Raw genomic sequence first — 19,265 nt, forward strand, 5'->3', positions numbered from 1 at the left:
AACAAGTTCGGTGACACCATGTTTTTTTTTATTTTCTTAAAACATATTATGGAACTTTTCTTCACATAATTTATTTCAAAATTCTATCTCATAGATTTTTTTGTATGCACTCTTATGTGTTTTTTCATGAACAGACTAACCAAATTTAGGCAATTTTCAACGACTCATAGCTTGAAAAATAGCACGGTGTCCCATACTTTTTATTATATTTTTGAAAAAAGCATAGTAAAATCTTCATTTTGGCAAATTATAAGAAAATTCTGTCTCAAAAAACATTTACTTATGATCTACCTTAAGTAGTTTTGTCAAATTAAAGACATGGCATACAACAATCACTTACATATGGTTTAATTACCTCAGTTCATGTGTGTTTTACAGGTAAAAAGACAGCTCTATTTTCTTAAACTCGTGTACTACTTATCTTGTATATTCGAAAGGCCTTGTTATTTCAGTTAAACAGGATGTTGCAATTTTGAATAAGTGTTATTTAAAATTTAATACCTCTGACCAGGTGTGATCTTATTAATGCGTTTGACCCAAACAGAGGTAAAACTTTATACTTCAACACTAATCAGAAGAACAATTTTATTAATTTCTTTAATTTTATCTCTTTTTGTTATAAATTATGAAAATATAACAAAATGTAACCCAAAATATAATAATAGATATATTTCGAATATAAGGTTAAACAATTCATTGATTGTGTTGGCTGTTGTAATATATGTCAGTTAGAATTTTAACAGTTAAAAAAATTAGTCCAGTATGGTTCAGACTGGTCGAGTACTAGTTAAGTATTGATTAAACTGAAAAAAATAGGTCGAGTACAGGTCGAAAATGGGTTAAGACTGCTTCAGACTGATCGAGTAATAGTTCAGACTATTTTCAATGGCAAAGGTAAGGGTCAAGTACGATTAAGTACAGTCGAGTATGGTTTAGACTGGAGTCGAGTAATGTCAAGTAAAAGTCAGACCAATTCAGACTGGTCGAGTAAAAACCAGTACAGTCGAGTACAGATAGAGGCCATTATAATGCAACAACGTTTGTAACGTTCATTTTGATTGGATAACGTTACTTTTTTACATGGCATCAATTGACAATTGATGCTATGGGACGTACGCGCAAGCGCAGACGGCATTTGACAGATTTTTATTACATGTTTTAACGTGGTTTCTGTCAGTTTCATTAGAATGGAGATAACAATATTGCATTTTAAGCTCCGACGGCATCAATTTGGGATTCGATGGTCGCAAATACCCGTTTACTTTCTCCGCTAACGCGTCGCCAGTAAACCTAATTTGCGACCATCAAATCCCCAATTGATGCCGTCGGAGCTTAATATACAATACAGTTATCTCCTAATTTCAGACTTTTACTGGTTTGTAGTGGATGTATATTCTACGAGGAAAGGTGCTGATTCAATCAAATAAGAGGAATGTTTTGAGCGGTTTTGACAAAAATTAAAAAAAAAAAGAACTCGACAACTATTTTTAAAGAAAAAGAATTTGAGCACAGAGATGGTTCCAATCAAATGACACCGCACAATTTAGCTCTACATATGCATGCTTAATCCAAGGAACGGAAATCAAAGCAATATCTAAAACCATAAAAAGTAAAATCACAAAAATACTGAACTCAGAGGAAAATTCAAAACGGAAAGTCCCTAATCAAATGGCACAATCAAATGATAAAACACATCAAACAAATGGACAGCAGCTGCCATATTCCTGACTTGGTACAGGCATTTTCAAATGTAGAAAATGGTGGATTGAACCTGGTTTTAAAGCGCTAAACCTCTCACTTTTACGACAGTCGCATAAGTCATTTAGTTTTTTGGGGGTATTTTTTAGGGGGTTATCGCGCCTATTGTACAGTCTTAACATACATTACTATGGAATTCGTTTTATACCTTATACAAAATGAAGTTGTTCAAGCACATGGTATGTGTTTACACTGCACTTTTTTATTTGTTTTATTAAGTCATATGTTAACGAAATGGTATCAGTTAGAAATGACTATGATAATATTGAGCAGTCACATTTCAATCTGAAATGTCCTTTCATACGATCTAATCGGGTTTTTTTTTTTAAATATATCTTAATATAATCAGCATCTTTGTCAATAATGTTCTGAATTAGAAATGCCATAGAGTGATGAAATATTCAAATGTACCTTATCACAAATAAGAAATGGTTAAAAAGAGAAACAATATTTTTCATGATATAAATAAAAAAAATTATTATACAAGATACATATACCTTCAGAATAAAAAAGAAATTTTATTCTATTTTGACGATAGCCAACCTGATTCTTTTTAATTTTCGTATGATTTTTCCAGATGTTGATACCATTTTTAAAGATGTTCACATATATATTAAAAATGTATCTGGATTACAAATAGCCATTGAAGTTCTAATACAGTAAACAATTTTTATCCAGCCTAATAAAGGAGAGGCAAAGTCATTTAAACAAAACGTATAACCAGATTTCCCCAATACAAATCCAAATGAAAACAGCGGAAACCCTAAAATATTGACTAGTTAAATAATCTTATTGTTATATACCTATGAAACTTTTATACGACATCAGTTTGATTTGAATTGTTCAAGTTGAAGATATTTCTAAAGTTTCCTTTTTTTATCTCAAATTTTGACAAGAAAATAATATTGAATAAGTCGCTATTGTCGTTGATACAAATCAGAATTAATAAACTGAATGGGTATATCAATACCCTTGCTACGTCAATCTTTGAAAACCAAAACGTTGCATACACTTGTCCTACCTCCACGACAAATATGTCCCCGCAGATAAAGCGCTAACCAACATCGTTTGTGTGTGAACATCTCATTACATAAACTGCTTGATAAATGAATTAGGTATTGACAATTTTCTTGGAAATTCAACATATACCCTCACGACACTTATCAATTGAAACAGAAAATCCTTGAGTACATACAATCTAAGACACTTTCATCTTAAAGATCTGACTTTTCTACACTTTACACAAGTATTCCCCATTCCAAACTAAAAGGCAAATTGAAAGAGTTGGTATTACTTTGTTTCATAAAAGAGAATGGAAACAAGTATATTGTCTATAGGCGGGATAAATCCTACTTTGTAAAGAATCACTCTGATTCAAACCAAAAATTCTCTGAAACTGATATTATCAAGATGCTTGATTTCTTGATTGACAACATATTTGTTACATTTGGAGGACGTGTTTTTCAACAGACTGTCGGAATTCCGATGGGAACCAATTGTGCTCCTCGTCTTGTCGACTTGTTTCTGTATTATTATCAGGCTTACTTCATACATGTACTTCTTCAGGAAGAAGATAAGACGTATGCAATATCCTTTACTTTACTTTTCGCTATATAGATGATGTTCTCTCACTAAATTATTCATAATTTATTGACTATATTGAACAAATCTATCCCATCAATCTAGAGATAAAGGATACTACAGATACAGTTAAGTCTGCCTTATATCTTGATTTAAATCTAGAAATTGACAATGAGGGCCGGTTGAAAACGACTTGTTTCTGTATCATTATGAGGCTGAATTCATACAGGTACTTCTTAGGAAGACGATAAGAAGTTAGCAATATCATTTACTATACTTTCCGCTTTACAGATGATGTTCTCTCACTAAATAGGTCGGCCTCATATCTTGATTTTAATCTAGAAATTGACAATGGGGATCGGTTGAAAACGAAATTTACGACAAAAGAGCTGATTTCAGCTCCCCAGTTTTAAACTAGTATATATCTCCCAATTAAAACAATATTCCCGGGCTTCTATTTCCTATCATGATTTCCTTGATAGAGTGTTGTTGCTCACAAGCATATTTCAGACGAACTGTGCACATCCTACTACAAGCATGAAATTTGGCATAGACCTTCCTCAACTATTACTCTTTTATTTCAGATAGGGAGGCATTTGACAAAAATGTCTCACTTCCGGTAAAATCCAAATTGGCGGATATCATACTTGAATCAGCCTAATATCGAATACTAGTATGTGAAAAGGTGTTATTATCATAGTACTAGCATAATATTTGACTACTTTTGGATATATTATATAGATTTGATGTCTTCCAAAACCCTACTTCCGGTTAAAATCCAACATGGCGGACATTGTACTTAAATAAGCTTATTTTTTAGGGAGGGTAATCGAAATGTGTTTTAACGTACTGCTACTATCTTTACATTGTGCAGGAACGCCATTGATAGATATTTATCGAAAAATTTTGTCTCCCTAAACACAATTTATAGTTCGTCTGCCCCTACGTCACGGAATAGCGAAATAGTATCTACAACAGTGGATGTAGTCTCGGATGCGAACATAAACAATACTGGTAGTTTGAAAGCTGCTACAAGAAGCAAGAGCTATATTTAGGGGGAAAGGAATACACAGACGAATCCAGGGTAAAAAAAATCCTCAAATTTGGCAAAGTTTTCTGAGAGATGCAATAAGAAAGAACTGTTAAGTTTTCATTCACAGCAGCTTGCTCAATACAATTTTGACGAAAAGGTAGTTGTAGTAACAAATGCTCAGGATGGTCAGTGTTTTCCACCACATGATGATTTTTCAAGTTTAGCAACACGAAGAGACTGACACTAGAATCAAGATCGATGTGTCTGATGCAGTGAAACACAGACTTACCTGAGTCATGACTCGAACAGTCGATAATGTTGTCATTACTGTTTCGCAATTCCGTGACATAGGGGCAGACAAACTTTGGTTTGCATTTTGGAAGTGGATATTTATCTATACTTTTTATGAACACACATTTATACCAATACAATTTAAAATGTAAAAAAAGGGGTGTAACTCTAACTATTAAGATATATATCTATCCATGACCTTGTGTTGGTGACATAAATGGCGTTTGAAGATGTGACTTTAGCATTTAGAATGATGGTTGATCAGCTAACATCACCAGATAAGGATTTGATAAATTTAATGTCATTGAAATTGATACGTGGTTTTGTTGTAAGATCGAAAAAAAACTTATCAGATTGGGTTAACAAAATAAGAAAACATGTGCTTTTGGAAGATGAAAGATTTATTGAGGCTATTCCCAAACTCGGTCTAGTCTTTTTCAGCATGTAAAGCGTCCAATATACCGTTGCGGGTGTGAATGAGTAACAAGCTTGGAATTGGGTCTGATGCTAACTAGTCCAGACGCGTATGAATGGCGAAGGAACAAATATGATCCATGGGAACCTTTTTGAACATTTTTTTGTGAGGCCTCTTCATCTTATCAGGAGCTTGTACATTATGGATGTGAGAAACAATACCACAGTATTTGTAAATGTGGAAAATCAGCTCTCTGATTCTGAATTGCGGCCTAACGAGTATGCTGATTGGGTATTATGTCCTTACCTTAATAAAATACCTTGAAACTGTAATACGAGTGGATGAAGTCTTGGATGAGTATGGTAGTTATAACAACATATTCTATCTTATCCACCACGTGATGTATTTCAAGTTTAGCACCAAGTTCACATTAAAAGGCAAACACTAGAATCATGGTGCATGTGTCTGATGCAATGAAACACGAACTTAAACGAGTTATGATTCGAACAGTCGTGAATGATGATGCTGTCATTACTGTTTCCCCATTACATGACATAGGGGTAGACGAACTATGGATTGTGTTGGGAGGGCAAAAGACTTTGGATTAATATCTATCAATGACCTTTCAAATGCACTAGGCAATGAGAGATCACACACTCTTATTGTTATCCATGCCTTTACCGGTTGTGATATGGTTCTCTCTTTGCTTGAAAAGAACAAAAAGACTGCGTGGGAGACATTGATGGCATTTGAAGATGTGACTTTATCATAAAGAATGATGATTGATCAGCCTTAATCACCAGGGTTTTACTGTAAGATCGCACAAACTTAACAGATGGGTATGACATGGTTAATGAAAAAGCAAGAAAATAACTATTTTGCGCAAAAGGGAAGGCTTTTTTAGGCTATTCCCTCAATTTAGTCTAGTCTTTTCCAGCATGTAAAACATGCAGTATTTAAATAATAGTTCTTGAAAAACTGGTCATTATCGTGATATATGGACTGCCCACAGGACAGTGGTATTGACTAAGATAGTAATAATGACTGAGCCGAAGGCGAGGTCAATATCGCTGTCGCAGTCAATACCACTGTCCTACGGGCAGTCCATGTATCACGATAATGACCAGTTTTTCAAGGACTATTATGTTTATTTCATTGAGAAACCATGTTTTAGAAAAATTCTCATATATTCAAAATGCCTACAGCGAACTCGAGTATTTGTACGATTTCTATGGCAAAGAGTGAAGACCAGTCGTAGTAATACTGCCATTCATTTTAGTGCAATTTTTCAGTATATAAATACTTTATCAAGTTATCTTTAATTTTATAATTAACGAAAATATTTAATAAACAATTCAACAACTTAAATATAATATTTAAAACAGGAACATGTTTTATAAACGCTACATCTCTTTAAACAGAGAAACCACGCCCACCGGTCATTAACAGAGAAATCACGCCCCAACGGTCATTATCAGACGAAAACCACGCCCAAACGGTCATTATCAGACGGAAAACACGCCCCACCGGTCATTATCATGTAAAAGTTCGTTAACGACCGGTTTTCTGGTCCGTTTTTTTCTGTTAATGACCGATGGAATTTATTTCTGAAGAATAATGAATGTCATGTGACCCCTTTTAATCCAATAAGAGAACCTTATTCTCAACCGATATGAAATAAACTTAGGTAGGTGTTAGGGAGACGAGCTTGGGATTGGCTCTTATGCTACCCCGTCCAGGCGGGGACAAGAGGATAACTTTTAAAAAACTCTTTTTGAGGCCTCATCATTTTGTCAGAAGCTTGTACATTGTGGATGAAAGAAAGGATGCCGCGGTCGTTGTTAATGTAGAAAAATCGGGTCTCCCGTGCACTGCCATGTGTGCATGTGGTGGTGACCGTTATTTTTGGCCGAAAATTGTATTAATTTTACAAATGTTTTAGTACTATAGTGATTTTATTTTGTATTAATCAATCTATCCAAAACTCTACATCGAAGACATGGATTGAGGACTCATTTTTTGAAATTTACGCCATATTGTGTTTTTTGTTACCCGAAGTGTTAACTTTGTTTTTAAACATTTGCAACAGAAAAGAACTAGTGGTTTTGAGATTAACTTAAAGCCAAAAATTGAATGAACAGAAAAAAAAACCAACATTTTGAAAAAAAGTTGAATATTACAATAAGAAATTGATAATTCTATGTCCGCCATTTTTGATATTACCAGAAGTAAAGGTTTTTAAGACATATGTCTTATACATTGTATCAATGTGAGAAGCACCAAAGAAAGGTTCCTGCACAATGTAATGATAGTAGCAATACGTTAAAAAAGCATTTATTACCCTCCATTTAAAATAAGCTTATTTAAGTACAATGTCCGCCATGTTGGATTTTACCGGAAGCAGGGTTATTAAAGACATCTAATCTATTTAATTTATTCCAAAGTAGTAAAAAACACAGGTTTGTACCAAATATTATGATAGTAGCATGATAATAACACCTTTTTAAACACTAGCCTTCGATATTGGGCTGATTTAAGTATGATGTCCGCCATTTTGTATTTTACCGGAAGTGAGACATTTTTTTTCAAATGCCTCCCTATCTGAAATAAAAGAGTATTAGCTGAGGAAGGTCTATGCCAAATTTCATGCTTGTAGCAGGATGTGCAAAAATTTTCAGAAAGCCGCCGTACACATGGTGAAGTTGAAATTATCCCTTCGTAAATTTTACGGACGTCATCAAGAGTCATCAAGAGTTGGTTGACCTTTATGGAGATGATATCGAATATATGTCGTAACTAAAAACCCCTTCCTTTTTCACGAATGTGACCTACCGATATAGACTATTAACCGAAGTAGTGTAGAAGTAGTGTAAATACAGGTGCCTACTGTGGAGCAGGATCTGCTTGCCCTTCCGGAGTACCTGAGATCACCCTCAGGGTTTGATGGGGTTGCTTACTCTTTATTTTTCTATGCTGTTTCTTGTGTACTATTATTTGTCTGTTTGTCTTTTTCAGTTTTGGCCATGGCATTGTCAGTTTATTTTTTTTATCCATGAGCTTAGTTGTCTCTTTAGTGTATTTCGCCCCTCCTTTACATGTAGCTGTAAACAAGGTGAGTTATGTTAAATTTTGTCGAACTAGAAGATGCCTGCGAAATCGCGGTACATTTGAGCAAGTGTTAAAATAAAGACATCGGGTAGCTGTGTTTATACATAAAGAAAGGGGAGTCCGGACGTAGGGTGTCTGTGTTTATACATACAACGGGGGAAGGATCACTTCGACACGTTCAACGCCCATTATATATTTGGACAGTAAAAACGTGGATGTCGTTTAATTTAGCAAAATTATGCAGTTACAATACAAAACAGGATCCTTATAGGCCTAAATGACCGATTGTCTGTCCGACTTGGACTTTGCGGGCAGTACATCGACTGAACATGTACGAAAGCGTTTATAACACGGATTGATAACGGTCTCCGAATTATGATATTTTCTAAAAAAAAAAAAAAGAGGAGGCTCCATGAAAAATATCTTCCTTTAGTAGTATAAATATATGTTTATTTTACTGCTGATACATAATGATCTTACAAGACTTTGATTCGTCCTCATGTGAATACATAGGAATTCGAACCATGTAGTACTTCATGGGGAATTTTTACAATCGGCTTTTTTAACTTAAAACAAAATTCCAGTCATTAAAATGGAAACTAAAAATGTATAAGAAGAACGATATGTCTAGGTGATTTCAGGTTCTCCGAATAGTGTGAAACGTTACACAATACTGGTGTTACTTAACGTTACACGTATAAAGAACAACTGTTTTAAGGACATACGATACAATTACAGGGGTTGTAATGTCGTTGCTAACGTAAAATGTTATTTTTGCGACGTCAATCTGCAACATATCAAGAAAAGGTGCATTTTTCGACTGGTTTTTTTATTTATTTAAACTGATTTACCTTGAATACGAGATTATGTATGAATACTTTTTGTACTTATGTTAATGAAAAAGTCATGATCCACATTGAATTAGTTTTTAAATTTGATAATTATACCACAAAACATGTCGGGTTTTTCAAAAAATCCAGAAACTTTGTTAAAAAATTATTATTGCCAATTTACTAAATTTAAACATATTTCATTTGCAAAAGTAGCAAAAGGGATTGGATATATAAGTGATGTCCTCTCCCTCTATAAATATATACACAAAGTACATTATATTATGACGAAAAACCATAGTAGGAATGCATGTAATACATACTACAAACGAAAATAAAATAAAAACATACAATATAATAAGGAATAATGTTGAAAAAAACTGGACTGGAGTGAAGAGTTGGAAAGTAGAAATTTAGAATGTTGATTGATTGTTTTTAATCTTTGTGTTATTCTGATGTAAGATTGTACAGACTCAAATATTTCTTTGTTTTGCTGAAAAGAAAGGTCACTGTCACCAGGCAATAAAAGCTCAATGGATATATCATATATTTCTAATTTGGAAAACAGTATTTCTCTTGCTTCGTTGTGAAAAACGCACTATAAAAATGGTGTATACTATCCTCAACAGGGTGGCCACAACTGCATGCGTCACGATCTAAGTCTGAATTGAAAGAACCGCACATATTTATCATACGTGTATGAATAATATTACGTTTTCTATCCCCACAACTGAAATAGGAAGGTGATTGTATCAATTTGGACATCATCTTTCGTTTAAAAATATTTATAATTTTGGACGTACGTATGTCGGGGTTGAGCTTATTCCATTCAATAGTAATAGATGGAAGAAGGATTTTCTTGTTATTTCAAGTCTATAACCGGGTACTACATAATTATTACTGTTTCGCAAATCGTAGTTAGATATTTGACCAACAAGTGGGGGCATTAAATCACAGAGATAATCAGGAGCAGTCCCAGTATGTAAAGAATAGAACATAATGAGCTATTTGGCCTTTCTTCTGTCCACACGCAATTGCCAGCCAATTTCAAAATATAAAGTTTCCCGACTAGCAAACACGGGCAACCCAGTTACTAATCTTCCTGCTTCTAACTGAACATGTTCTAAATTGTCGGCATCGTTTTGAGTACAACCATCCCATTACTCACATGCATATTCCATAACGGGTCTTATAAAAGTTAAATATATACGGGCAAGATAGTTTCTTTTCAATACATATTTTAATCATTTAATCTCGTGCTTGCACATTTTAAAATGTGTTCTATATGTGTATGGAATTTTCCATTGGAATTAAAAGTATTCCCTAAGTGTTTATGACAGGAGACAAATTCTACTGCTTGGTTTTGAAATTCTATTTTAATAACATCTGGGGAAGTATTGCGGGGGAATAGCATAGCGTTTGTCTTACTAGGATTAAAATTAATAAGCCAATCTGAAGACCATACTGTTGTACATCTTGTGAGCATATTTGAATTGCTTAAGTTAAAAAATAGCTTGTATGCAAATTATCGTAAAAAGTTTATTATGGTATCGAAACTGTATCGTATGTCTTTAAAGACGTTATTCACATTTAGGAACTTTATATTGCGCGTTGTTCAGATGGCTTCAGAAAAGGAACTTTAACGGATTTTATCAGGGAATTATGTTAAGCATCCTATAGGCGGTTAGCAAATGATAAACAGCAAAAAACCGCCAACCATTGAATTACAGACTCATACCCCGGGCAAGGCACATACAGAATGTTAAACATGTTAGCGGGCTCCCATACCTCCCCTAATGTTGTTGTGTAACTTCACAGCACAAGAACAAACTATAAAAATTAATAGAAGATGGCTAAACTCGTTAGAACGCTACAAGCATACAACTAGCTAACAAAAACGTTTTTGACACACAGTAGAAATCTGAGAGTGCTACATGTAGGAGTATATAAAAGGTAGTTTAAAACCAATATCAACTGATAAGAAAATCCTATACCAATGACTCAAACATCAATCGATGAACATCCAAATCAATTGTTATTAGTGTAAAGACGTTAACAATAGTCAGATAAAAGTATGAATTATGCAATACCAAAATGTAGGTATCGACAGAATATAGGACCGTTAGTGTGCTTAGGTGTGTAGGAATAAGACTTAGCTTGGTTTTAATTTATTGATTACAAATTCAATATTTATACCGATCAAAATAATATTTAAAGATAATTATACAATGTTAAATTGGTAACCTTTTAGTATACATTTTTTACAAGGATCGACAAACTGCAGCCACATTTCCAAACCAAATCTTTCAAAAAGTTTGAGGTTATGTGTGGTAATAATTTACCAGTAATGCATGGACTACGTCAACGTAATCCTTTCGAATATATCTGCTTCGATATTATTTTTTATAAAATTCAAAAGTTTTGTTACAGTCTTAATTATTAATTCTTAAAACTTCTATGTTGCATCGCGACTCCTATACTGGACATATTGTTAAGGCAATATAGATGAGAATATCATATAAAATTAAATAACAAAAATAAATAAAATTCGAATCGGAAAGTCTCTTTTCAAATGTCCAAAACAAAGGCGCAAACACATCAAACGATAACAAACAACTGTCATATTCCGGACTTGGTACAGACATTTCCTAAAGTAGACAATTGTGAATCAAACCTGGTTTTGTAGATAGCTCAACCTCTAACGTGTATGACAGTCGCATACAATTCCATCATAATGACAACATTTTGTTACAAAACAAACGTAATAGGTAAACATGTCAAAAAACAGGATTAAAACAATTAACATTGTATTACAATCGTGATCACTATAACAAAAAAAGAACATATACATCAACTATATCAAAAATCGCATGAAGACAAATCACATAAGCAAAAATGAAAGACACTAATACAACAAATGATTACAGCATAACATATTGGCAGGATGAATACGTACTGAGCCACATATATAGGATGTAGCCATGAACGGACGAAAAGGTAATGGTTAATTATTTACAGAACATCATAGCTAGTAATAAAATTGATAAACAACGTCAGTACATAGAACCTATACTGCAAGACCGTGATGTGTTATTTGTAAAGTTTGTTTTGTTTCCTTTCTACGCTGAGATTGAGGTTCATCCATTTCAAATTCAGAGGCTAGTTGTTATATGAAATGTTACCTTTATTTGTAATAACAAGAATTCTTTATTAATTATTTTCCAGAGTTAACATTATCCGAAAAAGTTACCAGATAAATTTCTAGATGAAAACAACAAAAACATAGCTCACCATTTCTTAAAATAAGGAAGCGTTAGAACAAAATATTCAGGTCTAGAAAGAGGATCCAAAACTTAACCAGTGTATCATTGGTTATCTCAACTCGATTGCATTTCTCGCTTTCGCCGTACCGGCTCAAGTGAGAAAATCAATCTCGTTGTGATGATCAAAGATAATCTATAATTAATCCTAAAATACATAAAATTAGTACAATCCTATGATATGTTGCAGGAACTTTGCTGTTAATGTATTCGTCTGATATAGTACAATCATATCCATTCAAGTTCCGTGCTGTGTTTCTTTCGCCACTTTAAGATTTGTCTGAAAATTAATTCATTCATCTTTATTTTTGTTATAAGAATAAAAAGATGTAGAGACAGATGTCAGGTCTCTATTCAATATTATTTTTCTGATGTCGCCAGGGGCTTGAAATTTATGTTACCGATTGTTTACTAGTTTTCGGATGCTAAGAGTTAGATAAAACATAACATGAACTTGGAACCAGTGTAACATGTCGGTTTAGTCTATTGGGATTCTAACATATGCAAATTATTTTTGCCTTAATGTTACATCTAGAAATTGTAAACGAGGATCAGATCCTCATAGTGAGAATTGTCATTTTGATGAAGAATCATCAAAGCAGACCCTACAGGTAAAGTATATGTATCCATATCTACCTGTTGATTGGCTCTTAGTCTTTTTTTTAGAATTCAATATTACAATAATTATATTATATATGAGGCCCCAAATGGGGATATCCAAGTAATCACATGATGACAAATGTTTTGCCAATATAATCGTATCATCATTTATTATTTGTTTTAAACAAGATAATCAAATAATTAAAAATACATTCCTAGATTGTCACATGATCATGAAATATTTTGCCTGGTAATCAAATAATCACTATCAAAACGATCAAGTATTCACATTCCCCATGAGGAGGCTCATAGATTACACAAGAATTTTTACAAAACAATGGTTAAATGTCTCATGTCATATTTCATTAACACAATGATTGAATTCTGAATTTCAAAACAATATCTCTATTGGTGAACAATATTATAGCTCAACATTGTTACTTAGACTTGTCTAAATATAAGAAATAGTGAACTACTATGATACATTGTACATCAATTTGTTACAGTAACTGTTCATTCTACCATGTCAATTAATATAATTATATTGATGGGATAGGTCTTAACCATTTATTGTTAATGCGTTTGTGCCTATACTTCAAGACCGTGATGTGTTATTTGTAAAGTTTGTTTTGTTTCGTTTCTACGCTGAGATTGAGGTTCATCCATCCCATTCCCCTCCCCTTCAAATGCAGAGGCTAGTTGTTATATTAAATGTTACCTTTATTTGTAATAACAAGAATTCTTTATTAATTATTTTTCAAAATAAACATAATCCGAAAAAAATACCAGATAAATTTCTAGATGAAATCAACAATAACATAGCTCACCATTTCTTAAAATAAGGAAGCGTTAGAACAAAATATTCAGGTCTAGAAAGAGGATCCAAAACTTAACCAGTGTATCATTGGTTATCTCAACTCGATTGCATTTCTCGCTTTCGCCGTACCGGCTCAAGTGAGAAAATCAATCTCGTTGTGATGATCAAAGATAATCTATAATTAATCCTAAAATACATAAAATTAGTACAATCCTATGATATGTTGCAGGAACTTTGCTGTTAATGTATTCGTCTGATATAGTACAATCATATCCATTCAAGTTCCGTGCTGTGTTTCTTTCGCCACTTTAAGATTTGTCTGAAAATTAATTCATTCATCTTTATTTTTGTTATAAGAATAAAAAACATGTAGAGACAGATGTCGGGTCTCTATTCAATATTATTTTTCTGATGTCGCCAGGGGCTGAAAATTTATGTTACCGATTATTTACGAGTTTTCGAATGATAAGGGTTAGATAAAAAATAACATGAACTTGGAACCAGTGTAACACGTTGGTTTCGATTATTGGGATTCTAACATATGCAAATTATTTTTGCCTTTATGTTACATGTAGAAAATTTAAACGAGGATCACATCTTTCCAGTGAGAATTGTCTATTTTGATGAAGAATAATCAAAGCAGACCATGCATGTATAGTATATGTATACATATCTACCTGTTGATTGGCTCTTAGTCTTTATTTTAGAATTCAACATTACAATAATTATATTATATATGAGGCCCAAATGGGGATATCCAAGTAATCACATGATGACAAATGTTTTGCCAATATAATCACATCATCATTTATTATTTTTTTTAAACAAGATAATAAAATAATTAAAAATACATTCCTAGATTGTCACATGATCATGAAATATTTTGCCTGGTAATCAAATAATCACTATCAAAACGACCAAGTATTCACATTCCCCATGAGGAGGCTCATAGATTACACAAGACTTTTTACAAAACAATGGTTAAATGTCTCATGTCATATTTCATTAACACAATGATTAAATTCTGAATTTCAAAAAAATCTCTATTGGTGAACAATATTAAAGCTCAGCATTATTACTTAGACTTTTCTAATTATAAGAAATAGTGAACTTATATGATACATCAATATGTAACTTTTCATTCTATCATGATATGTTATCATGTATCTTTTCATTCTATCATGTCAATTAATATAATTATGTTTAAGGAATAGGTCTTAACCATGTATTGTTAATGAGTTTGAGCCAATACAAATATTGTATTTGTGTTGAAAAACAAGTGTATTTGATTAGTAGGATAAGATCAACATTACTGTTCATATTTTACAATTTATTTTTTTTATTTTGAAGATCAAGCAATTAATAATTTAAAATTGACAGAACGAACATTTGATCTTTGAAAGATCAAATTAAACCAGACTGAGGTAATTAGTCATATTTTATCAGAGTCAACATTACCAAATTCTACTGACAATTGTTGATTCACAAACGTATGTAATTCTACTATAGATTGCCTTTTTTCTATCACGCCTTCCTTGAAAAGAGATTACTGCTTACACGTAATTTACAACCACACTGCTTGTGGAGGTTTACTTTTCGGTGGAAGTCACTAGCCCAGTAGTTAGCACTTCAGTGATGACATAAATTCTCGTTGTTATAGTCATAATTATAAAAAAACTTTTTACAAAACTTTGTATTTTTAAAAAGATGCATTTAAATATCAATTTTCCAGTTTGTGTTGATAAAGAATAGCAAAGTCTTATTTCTTGATCTATTTTTATTCTGTGTTGAACCCACTTTAATATTATCTAATAATATGCTCTTATGAACGAGTCTCTAAATAAAGTCATTAGAGATGCGAGTTTTTTTTTTTTTATTTTTAGCTCACCTGGCCCAAAGGCCAAGTGAACTTTTCTCATCACTTGGCGTCCGTCGTCCGTCATCGTCTGTAAATTTTACATAAAAATCTTCTCCTCTGAAACTACTGAGCAATATTAAACCAATCTACGCCTAAATCTTTCTTAGGGTATCTAGTTTGAAAAACGTATCCTAAGATTCCGCCCATAAACCAAGATGGCCGCCATTCCAGCAAATCTGATATGGGGTAAAAATATTCATTAGGTCAAGATTTATCGGCCATGAAATTTTCTGACTCATCAGACAACCTGTTGTTTGGTTGCTGCCTCTGAATTGGAAATCTAAAGACAATTTTGCAGTTTTGGCTTATTTATTGAATATTATAATAGTTAAAGAAAACTTTAAAGGAAATAACAAAACAATTTCAGCAAAGTAAGATCTAAAAATAAGCTAGAATGACCAAAATTTTCAATTTGCTCTCCTGGAGTTGCCCTATAAAATCATTTTTTCACAATTTTTCGTAAATTTTTGTAATCTATAACAAACGTCTTCTCTGAAACTACTGGTCAACTTCATTATAGATGGATATAATCGCAAGAATGTCAAGTAAAGTAAGATAGTCAAACAAGTCACAGACACGAAAACAGAGAATTGTGTCATGAATTCAATTCTTGTCTTTAAAGTTGTAGAATGTCCTTTGTTTATTGTGCACTGCTGCACATAGACTAAGGTTAATTTTAAAACATTATCTTAAGTATTTTAATTAAAGGCAATTATCTCTTATATATGTGAGTAGTTAGTTATCAAAGTAACAATTTCCTGAAAATAAAAAAAACGAATATAAATGGCAGTAAAGACAACGACTAAGATACTGATGTTTGCACAATCTCGTTTGATAATGCTGAAATTGTACGAGTTGAAATGAAAACTCACGTACTTTAAATTAAATAAATGAATGGAAGCTGAATATCTGATAAGTCTTTTTTAACAATGTTTAAGTTTCTCTTTTTTTTTGTTTATATAATGTTGATACTACCACTGAGTGAATGCCTCTGCTGTAGGACTGATAGTTCCCGAGGGTATCACTACCCCAGAATCAGTACTTCGGTACATGCATGCAGTTACCGATTTTGTGTTATCAAAATTTGCTGTTACAAAATTTGTGAATTATTCAAAATTTAGGAATGTATCTCCCTCATGCAAAGCTCTGATTCCTTGTCTGGCTTTGACATACTTTTTTGTCCTTTTTGATTTATATCTCTTCATCCTTTAAATAAGCTTTGTATTTTCAAATATTTTGATATCAAGCATCACTGAAGAGACATCTGATACAGAAAACTTATTACCATTTATGTTATTACCATTAGTTTCTTGTTATCAAACTCGCCTTCCCATGCGGACTGGGCTGTTGAAGTGGGATCACCAAACTATGGTTATTATTGAGACAAGCAGAGTGTAAAAATGCCATGTTATTTTTAAAAAAAATCTATGCGATGCCATGTCATGATCATCTATTTTATTGCAAATTGAAACCAGGCTTTGAAGTTACTGATGCACTTTTTACTCAAGTATCAATGTGAATCAGATGTGGAAATTAAAACATTCCAAAGACTTGTTATAGAAAAACGATCCAGGTCATAATAATCATTCAAAAGTGTAAAACTATTTTACCTCTCTACCTTTTACGTTGCAGAAATTATTTCATGTACATTTTGGTGTTGTGTTTTTCAAAAGACAATCGGTGTTTGGCAACCAACAGTAGTCCTCTTCTTACCGTCATGATACTTTATTCCTATCACGTAGACTTTATACGAGAGCTTCTCAAGATGGTACAAAAGAAGTGACTACTATCCCACTACTAAATTATCCTCATTATAGTTCAATGGCGTTTGATACTTTTTTCCAATAAAGCTGTTGAAGGAGTCTGACTAGAATGGCCTACACAAAAGCAACTAAAAAATACTAAAAAAAGGGTACGGAAAGAACATCAAGTCGTATTTCTTAGGTGTATTTGCTTTAATGAACATTTATCTAAAATATCATTTGCCTTCCGTTTATTGAATACTTTTAGAAGTATGCATAACAATAGACGTATCTAAATCATATAATTTTGAAATGCTACATAGAAATGACTGCAAAGTTCTTTGTTATGTTTATTAAAATGATTTTCCGAATGATGCACTTTCCATTCAAAGCAACATAAAATATGCATCATTATTGTAAATTTCCAAAAAAAAAAAAAAAAAAAAACGCTAGAGAATTCTTTACAACTGAATCATAACCAGATTTAAAACTTCCGTTTACCTGTTTTTATGCCTTAACAGCAAATTAAAATTTTTCTGCAATCTGTTCTAAATTTTGTATCTAGAAATCCATAAATAAAAGGATTCACCACATGGTTGATGGCAAAAGCTTTCTCAATAATATTTCGGACGGGTAATGAAATGAACATTCCGATATATTCTTCCCCATATATTGCTTCTAGAACATTTTCTGTCAATGTTGGTACATAGCTTATTATAAAAAATACACTTACAATTACCGCGATAAGAGTACTTTTATAGCTTGTTCTATCCCCTGCATCGACAACTGCTTTATTGTTATTTGGTGATTTGCATCTTTTATGATTATGTTCAGTATTGGATCGGTCACAGGTTGTATTATCCTCAATAGATATAAAACTGATGACACTTGTTTGATTTTTCAGATGACTTTTTGATCTAAATCTCTTTAAAAATTGAAAATGTTTATATATTTGTCGTCCTATAAATATGTATTGTATCACTACACTAGCAATATTAGCTATTGATATCATAAGAAGGGCGGCGTTGTAATATATTACTAGTTTACTCCCTATAAACTTTTCTGCAATTGAACAATCGTGTCCAGTATGATTATCGCCAAATCTTACGGTGTGAAGTCCTCTGATGAACAAATTCGGTATTGTAACAACTGCTGATGCAAAGCATATAGTTATTATGCACATGAGGGCTATTCTGGCTGACATTTGAATTTGAAGAGGACGGCAAACTCGTCTAAACCGTTCTATTGTCATAACCTGTATGATAGACGAAGAATTAAAAACAAAGAAATAGTTAAATGTTCTAAATATCTTACAAATCCACAATTCCGGAAAATTCAAATGAATAAAAAGATCATAAAACTCAAAGGGAAGAGTTATGGTGCACACAAAGAGATCATAAACAGCCATGGCCAGTATAATTGTCCTTTGCGCACTAGGTATGCGCTTCATACTATAGACCACGAGTACAAGTATGTTTCCAGGAATACCTATCATTGTTAAAAATCCAACAAAAATCATGGGTGCCATCAATGGAAACGGATATGCTTCAATAGGATTTGTGTTAATTTCAGTTGTCGTTAGCGTAATTGATGAGTTAAACTCGTTTACGGTAGAACGGTTGAAATACGTCATTTCAGTTACTGTTTTACGCAATATAAATAATTTTAGTATAATCATTTACATATTCAGTTGACGAGATTCAATTCTAAAAATATCAAATTAATGACTTAAGTCGATATACTCTTCAAATAAGTGGTCATAATATTACTAGAAAAACAGAGGGTTTTTTCTTAGGTCTGGTTATCAAAATTCCTTCTCATTTCTTTACCAAGATACCCATCATAAACACGC

General features: G+C 32.7%; 1 protein-coding gene across 1 annotated transcript; it reads right to left on the reverse strand.

Moving 5' to 3' along the window:
- Positions 1-17,927: 17,927 nt before the first annotated feature.
- LOC139483100 (cholecystokinin receptor-like) lies at positions 17,928-19,046 on the reverse strand. Its single transcript, XM_071267133.1, has one exon. It carries the CDS (start codon positions 19,044-19,046, stop codon positions 17,928-17,930), a length of 1,119 nt encoding a protein of 372 aa, XP_071123234.1.
- Between the last annotated feature and the right edge of the window lie 219 nt (positions 19,047-19,265).

The sequence above is a fragment of the Mytilus edulis genome, chromosome 7, assembly GCF_963676685.1.
Source record: "Mytilus edulis chromosome 7, xbMytEdul2.2, whole genome shotgun sequence".
Lineage (NCBI taxonomy): Eukaryota > Metazoa > Mollusca > Bivalvia > Mytilida > Mytilidae > Mytilus > Mytilus edulis.